This window comes from Vanessa atalanta, chromosome Z (genome assembly GCF_905147765.1).
Source record: "Vanessa atalanta chromosome Z, ilVanAtal1.2, whole genome shotgun sequence".
NCBI classification, from domain to species: domain Eukaryota; kingdom Metazoa; phylum Arthropoda; class Insecta; order Lepidoptera; family Nymphalidae; genus Vanessa; species Vanessa atalanta.
The window spans coordinates 11,995,513-12,003,535 of record NC_061902.1 but is presented as its reverse complement, the minus strand read 5'-3'; the positions used below and the strand labels follow the sequence as shown (position 1 = coordinate 12,003,535).

Sequence of the window (8,023 nt, the reverse complement as noted above, 5' to 3'; positions counted from 1 at the left end):
ATTGTTATAAAATAAATATACGCATAATACTTATAACTAATGAATATTACAATTTGATACACAACGGTATATAATCAATTGTCTTTATTTATTATATTAAGTGGTCAAAATGTTATAGGGCTAAATAAGAAAGTTGTTAATAAAATTCGTTCCGTCAACACTCATCGATTTGACTAGAAACGTCTGCTAATGCACTGATAGTTAGTGCCATCGTGATATGTTTTGTATCTGTCGTAAGTGTGATAATAAACTAAATATTAAGATATGTTTTAATTCGTTTTATTATACCTTTTCTATAAAAATAAAAATAAAAAAACAAAAAAATGAATATATTATCGTGGCCTAAGTACGAGACCAAATACATATTATATGCTCGATTTTTTTAACACAATCAGAGGAGTGAACTGATTAATCGGCAGATGAGGGTTTAATTGCATTCGTAAATATATAGATACATATTTATTTATCACTTTAAATTAGCAGCGCGCAAATGTGCTAGCTAATTTAAAAGCCAAACATACTTACAAACATACTTGCCTTCAAACACTAACAATACCTCGCTAACCAGAGTTTAAGATATTATATACCTCGTATTTGCACTTACTCCAGCAGCAAAATGAACGCAGACAATTGTATGTGGCTGTTTGGCGGTAGAAATACTGATAAGTGGGTGGTATCCACACAGACGAGCTAGTGGAACGCCGTACTATATATTTGGTGTTTATTGCTTTCATAATATGAGTGCGATATGCGAAAGCAATTCCGTAGTGCCTACCGAAGACACGCAGAGGGTACCGCTAGTTATTTGTGGGAATCACGGTGTACTAGTGCGCCCTTGTGCCTCCTCTGTACCGTAGTCTCACATAACGCAGGTGGGAGAAACACGTAATTCGTTTCTCCAGAAAAAAATGAGTGGAAGCTAGTTAACTTTCAGGTCCTTTGGGTAGGTACCCAACGGGCTTGCACAATGCCATCATAACGTATGATGGTTTTTGTAAATGATTTTCAGATTGTATATTTAACGATACTAAATTAAATACTTTAGTATTCATGATTTAAATAGCGAAAGCAGTCCTTTTTTATAACTATTTTTAAAAACCCATTGTATTCTAAATATCCAATAAATAGGAAAATTTTATTATATATTTAATAACGTGCGTACATTTTGTATATTGTAACGTTATTTGTAATTTAATAAAATTTGACAGTTTTTGTTTATAGTTAGTTTATATTAATAATATTATTTCTTTGCGTGAAACAAAACTCTGGTTGTACAATCAAGATAATTCTATTTACGACTTCATTTATTACTTATTACCTATGGCATAAGAAAATTACAACAGACGGGTTACTTGCAGGTCAAATAAACAGAACGTAAACATTATTTTGCTATCGCGAGATCGTATTGGGGCTTATTCGTGTATATACTAATTTATATTGTAATAACAAAGTGCATTTTTTCCTCAAGATTATTATAGCTCGTAAGTCATGTATATATTTAAATTATAAGTCGAGACTGGTCGATACGTACGAGACTTATTATTGGTTAGAGAGCAGCAGAGATATTCTTTTGAGCAAACGCGAAACTTTTGTTCAAATATGATAAATATTATTTCTATGTTAGGACGCTTGTTTTTTTTTAATAACATACCTGGACCTACTAAAAGAGGTAGACTTAAGCAAATGGTATGCCACACTATTTTTTAAACACACTCTTTAATTTCATGACTTACAGTTGTGCCAAAAGGGCATACATTATTTCGCTTAAATTTTAAGTTAGTATATAGCGAGTGTTTGAATACTATTCTTGACAGTATTTGTTTTCGTTTTATGTTGTATTATATAACCACTATTTGAAAAACTATTTTGATGTTTTTTTCGATTGACATAATCTTTACTACAAAGAAACAGATTTCAAAACGATTTAAACATAGCTTCACAATTACTTAATAATACCTATCCCACATATGTTACGCATAATCCAATCACATCCCGTAAATCTATGCTTGCCAACCATTGCTTGCAACTTCAACGATAAGAAATATTATCTACTCAGTTTTTATTTCCTAATAAAACAGTATGCTTATGTTACAAATACCATAGTTTTTTATTATTTGTATACTTTCTTGGCATTTCATTCATAAATTTAGTTTTCAAAGATTGTTGTTTTGTTTTACAATAAATTATTAGGAAGGCAATTAAAACATTAAACGAAAACGTAATCAGAAATACGTAGTATATGTATAGTGCAAAGTTATATGATATCAATATTTTCAAATAAGATATTTTATAACTTGTTATACGGAGTTAAAATAAATCTGAATACAAATGAAACAATTAAAATGTTATTAAACCGCGACCTAAAAACTATTTACAATTACAAATTATTTAAATAATAAGGCGACCACAAAATATATAGAACATCGGATTCAGTGTTGGACGAAATTCTGTAAGTACGTTTAAAACATTGTAATAAATATATCAATAAATAATAAATACATTTATATGATGCAATATAACATATACGATACATTAGGTGATATGATGAATTCCAATCATTTATGAAGCGTTTAGTCCAGTGCTCCCATAGCCAATATACAAACGTGCTCTGTTGTAGTCTGCTGAGATAATTTGAGTTGCCTGACGACTTCGCACATCCAAATTGACCCATTATATCGTCAGTCGTTAACGCACCACGCTACGGTGAGCACTGTTTACGTATTATCTCAATATAGTAAGTACATCTATTTTTTTTAGACCGCTTAATTAATTCAGACTTATTAACAGTTTCAATTACATCATACAGATAAATGATAATGTTTAGTAAATTTCTCATAAAGCGTTTGTGTTTGAGGGTGTACATGATTTACATTCATGAATAATACTCCTGAGCAAGTACCTACCGTTTAATTTAATAGCGAATACACGTTTTCCTTCTCTATTGGACTTTTATTGAATGTCGGTGTTGTTTTTTTTTTGAATTTACTGGCCTCCAATACCTGAATATAATCATTTCATTAATATTTAAATCTTAGCATACTTCATTGTTTAAAGTCAAACTTTAATAAGTTTATATCACACATACATATAGTTTGCAACAGTGCAAGAGCAAAATGAAATTGCTTTCACTTTCTACAAGAAACACGAATAACTGGTTAACGATTCTTAAGATCCTCTTGCTCAGATACGCTTATCGGAAGTTTTATAACCTCTGATGTAAGAACTAAAATTTGATAACAAACTACAACTACACGTTGCAAATACTTTTATTTTTTATTGTTATTACTGGTGTTATTTTTTAAACTGAATTTTACATTCACAGATTGAAACAAGTATGGGTCTCGATATCAAATCAGTTTTGATAGTTGATGGAGTTGGTGCAAATTGCGCCGAAATTCTCAATTCGCACAACATCAAAGTGACGACGAAAGCAAAAATAACAAAAGAGGAACTATTAAAGGAAATACCCGTGAGTATTTTTATTCAAATACAGTTTACCTTAAACAGACTAGCAAATGGATCACGTACATACCAGGCTCTCTTTCCCAAAGCCCTATCAAGACAAAATTACGTAAATAATTTTATTTTGGATTTAAAGCGAGATTCTGAACAGTCACATTTCTTGTACTACAATAAACTCTCATTCATATAAACTGACTGGTTTTATTATTTTTCTAACAATAGTTTTCGGCTTAGAACGATATTTGTATTAACAATATTTTCTGCAGAACCATGAAGCTCTGGTTGTACGTTCCGCGACACAAGTGACGAAAGAAGTGTTAGATGCGGGTTCTAAGCTGAAGGTCGTGGGCCGAGCGGGTGCTGGGGTTGATAATATTGACGTTGCAGCTGCGGGTCAGAAAGGAATTGGTGTTATTAAGTAAGACATTTACTTAATTTTGAAAAATATATAAATTACATAAGACAATTTATTATTTATTGCTATTTCTGCTCTTGTGATTATTTGTGTGCTATTTTTTATAAGAATTATTCTTAAAGCAGTGCGTTGATTTTATTCTAAATCTTTCCGCTTGTTATTAGCTTACTAAAACAAAAAAACATGCAAAGCGATTTTTTTTCAATATCTTGTTTACACATACTTATTTTTTAGATCAATACTATTTACATTGAAAGATAACCTTCACATGTTGCAGTCAATGCACTCTTATCATAAGAACATGTGGCCGCTTAAATCGTTTGGAATAGCATTAGTGTGACCATAAATTAATATTACTATAAGACACGATTTATCTGAATATATATATTATACACATTTGTTATTGCCAATAATATTTCCTAGCTTGTATATTACATGTTAACAATACAGCGGTTCAAAATAATTTATACTAAAAATAATATATACTGATGAAAATCACCCAAAAAATAAAATTATGCTGGCATTATTTATTTTTCAACATTAAACGTTTTAGTGCTCCGGGTGCGAATGCCATGAGTGCATGCGAGTTGACTTGCGGCTTAACACTGGCTTTGGCGAGACACATAGTTCCTGCAGCTTCGGCGCTCAGAGCTGGTCGTTGGGAGCGTACACAGCACACTGGCACAGAGTTAAATGGCAAAACTTTGGCCATTTTAGGACTTGGCAGGGTCGGCCGGGAAGTTGCAATCCGAATGAATGCTTTCGGGATGAAGGTACATAGATATTTATAAAATCATATTATGAGGCGTGAAATATTAACTGAGACACAATGCGAAATGTACTATTTTTTCTTTCAAATGTATGTAAATTTTAATTAAATATCTAAATTTGGGGAAAATTAAATATACGTCGTAGTTTATTTTATTAGCTCACGAACACGAATTATTTATTTCTCTAGACCATCGGCTTCGACCCATTCGTGACAGCTGAGCAATGCGCACAGTTCAACACCACAAAGATGGAGCTGGACGAAATTTGGCCCCTTGCTGATTACATCACCCTACACACTCCACTCATTGACTCCACGAGAAGTAAGTCAATCTTATTAAATAAATAATTAAACAATATTTTATAATTTAACTATCAAATCCAAATTATCAATAGTAGGTCTTAGGTAGGAAGGAGGTGCTCCTGTATTTGCGCTCATTCTATACGTGTCTCATATGTCGTTGCTGAAATTCAGTCATACATTAAATAATTACTTAGTAATCAATATTCAGGAAACTATTTTAGAATTTTATTATAGTACGCTTATGGTAAGTAGATACGTAGGTCTGTTTTCTGTACTTAGCTTAAAATAAAACATTTAAATTATTTATATTAGCTTGCAAACTATTCAGTATTAGTACTTAAAATTAATTTAATTTATATACCAAAGTGATAATAAGGAAACATGTTTCTTTTAAGTTGTAAATGTTTGTTCATGCTTATCAATGATTACAATGGTATCTCTGTTATTAAGATAGGGACTTTATTTTTTTTCCTTATCAATTATCTAAAAAATCCTTGTTGTTAAGTCAAAATTATCTTAAATAGCTCAATAATTTTTCCTTGAATAATAGATATATATAAAAATAGATTTCTACTAACAAGATATATGATATATGTTACGAGAACTTATGTTATATTGATTTAAATCCTGAAAAACATGAAGCAGAAATAGAATTATATAAAATGCCTGGCTTGCGTTGCAAATTTGCAGTACTTTTTCTTTTTTGTACTATTCGATTCGATAAAAGATATTATTCGCGTTTAAATGTATTCCTCCCCGAAGTTGTGTCGCTGCAGAGCCTTCAGCCTAGGGCTTTGTAAGATGCTCTGGGTAGGTACATCATTGTCATATTTTATTGCCAAAATGAAACACTTGGTATTGTTGTGTTCCGGTTGGAAGGGTCAGTAAACCAGAATAATTGCAGGCACAAGGGATATAAAATCTTAGTTCTCAAGTATGATGGCGCATTGACGATGCAAGGGATCGCCTGCATTGCCTAGCGGTGTAAAAAGTCGCAGGATCGATCCCGACCTCTTGGGCTATTGTCGTCCCCACTCCTAACACAAGTGATGAACTTAAAAGGAGGGGTAAATAGGAATATTAGTAATTCCTTCATTAATTTGGGGCATTTCTAAAATTCTTCTTTTTTTTAAAAGGCGTTGTTAATGTTTCTCAAAATGCCAACGTCTAGAACGGTTGTAACTTACTATTAGGTTACCCATTTTCGAGTCAACCTTCCAAAATGTTAAATATCGTAAAATCGTAATGTTTTAAATGCAATCAAATGCACGCAACAAAATTACAAATATCATGTTATATTTGAACATAATTCTATACAATTTGTCTATTATTTTACAGACTTTATCAACGCTAGTGTCTTGAGTCGATGCAAGAAAGGCGTTAAAATTATTAATGTAGGTCGAGGTGGTCTGATCAACGAGCGTGATTTCTACGAAGCACTTAAATCTGGTCAGGTAATAATATTTAAATATTTATTCTAATTTCAAACAAATTTATTATTTCACTACGAGATTATTCATAACCTCAAATAATATTTAGAAGTCATGATTGTTCCCTTTTTAATTAATAAGTAATAAAAATCTGACTTAATGTTCTCAAATTGTTTTACGATTATCGATTATTGTACCTATAAAAGCTGTTATTTATTTTTCTTTTCATACACAGTAGCTATGTTTATGGTAAATGCAATGCTTAAAGAGAAAAACTTTTTACAGTAAATTACTAAAACTACACACTAAACTAACACTATAAACGACACTAAAACGTCTTATGTTGATTCAAATAAGATTTGATTTTGAGGTACCACCCACTATATCACTATTACTATATCACATATTCTATAGTCAAACAGTGCGAGTGTATAGTTTAGTTGCCTGCACTAGGATGTTGTAAGGAATAGTTATTATTTCTTACGGTGCCACTATTTATAAGCGATGGTGACCACTTACTATCAAGTGACCGATTTTCCCGTCAACCTACCTACCAACTTTATATGAAAGAGATTATCTTAACAGTAACATGCCTTTAAATTTAAAATGCATTTCCATCATGCACGAAATTATAGTGTCTATATTCCTTAATTAATTTGTTATGTACGCTAACTAAATGTATTATATATGTTTTGACAGGTTAGCGGTGCAGCTCTCGATGTATTCGAACAGGAACCACCCACGGATCCTTTGACTTTAGAAATCATTCAACATCCAGCTGTGATTGCTTCTCCGCATCTTGGTAAATTCTTATTATATTGAACAAATTAATCTTAATAGAAATTTAATTATTTTTTTTTAAATATAAATTAATTAATGAATTTCAAAAATTGTAAAATAATCCATGAAAAATATCAAGCCTTGTGCCATGCCATATGTAATGACATTTAATAGCCTTAACTAGTATGATTTATTTTTAAATGTGACAATAAAATATTACAGGAGCGTCTACAAAAGAGGCCCAGATTCGCGTAGGGCTTGAGATCGCCGAACAACTAGTGAACTTGGTGAAGCCCGGAACTTACACAACACCACTCGCTGAAGTTACAAGAGTACTTCCAAAATAAACTCGAATCATGTTATCGTTTACATGACATATTTATAAAACCTATTGTAATTCTCTCTACTTGTACAATAAAATAAGTGAAAAATAGATTGTAGTTTGTTATTATAATAACTTATCTGTTACGAGTATTATAATTACGTCAACTTATAAATTAAGGAAAATAACAGTTTTAATATACAATAATAAACTATATATAGCGACTAATGTTATGGTTACTTGTTATTATAATATAAGATATATGATACATTTTACCTCACTACGCTAATTTTTATACTCAAATAGTCTATACATAGGCAAAGACAGAGCAATACCTTTTTCTACTATTTTGGTCAACTGATATTCTATATTTGTTCGGTGATACCTCTGTAGAGTATACTTAAATATATTGTTGCTACGTGCATTTAAAATAAAATATATATTTTTAGTCTAAAATATAATCTTAGTTTTTAAACATAAAAAAATATTTTTTTTTTCTAAGTTTTACAAAAAAAATGGTATAAATATAATTTATACCCTAG

At 30.9% G+C, this 8,023-nt stretch overlaps 1 protein-coding gene across 2 annotated transcripts; it reads left to right on the top strand.

Annotated features, from left to right (window-relative positions):
* The first annotated feature begins 2,578 nt into the window (after positions 1–2,578).
* Positions 2,579–7,592, top strand: LOC125075816 (D-3-phosphoglycerate dehydrogenase). Of its 2 annotated transcripts, none has more exons than XM_047687588.1 (8): positions 2,579–2,734; positions 3,323–3,469; positions 3,729–3,880; positions 4,431–4,650; positions 4,836–4,968; positions 6,288–6,403; positions 7,079–7,181; positions 7,382–7,592. In XM_047687588.1, exons 2-8 carry the CDS (start codon positions 3,335–3,337, stop codon positions 7,504–7,506), a joined length of 984 nt encoding a protein of 327 aa, XP_047543544.1. In that variant the 5' UTR covers positions 2,579–2,734; positions 3,323–3,334; the 3' UTR covers positions 7,507–7,592. The 2 variants fall into 2 exon arrangements, with proteins under 2 accessions (XP_047543544.1, XP_047543545.1); XM_047687589.1 differs by having other exon boundaries at positions 2,581–2,703.
* The last annotated feature ends 431 nt before the right edge of the window (positions 7,593–8,023 follow it).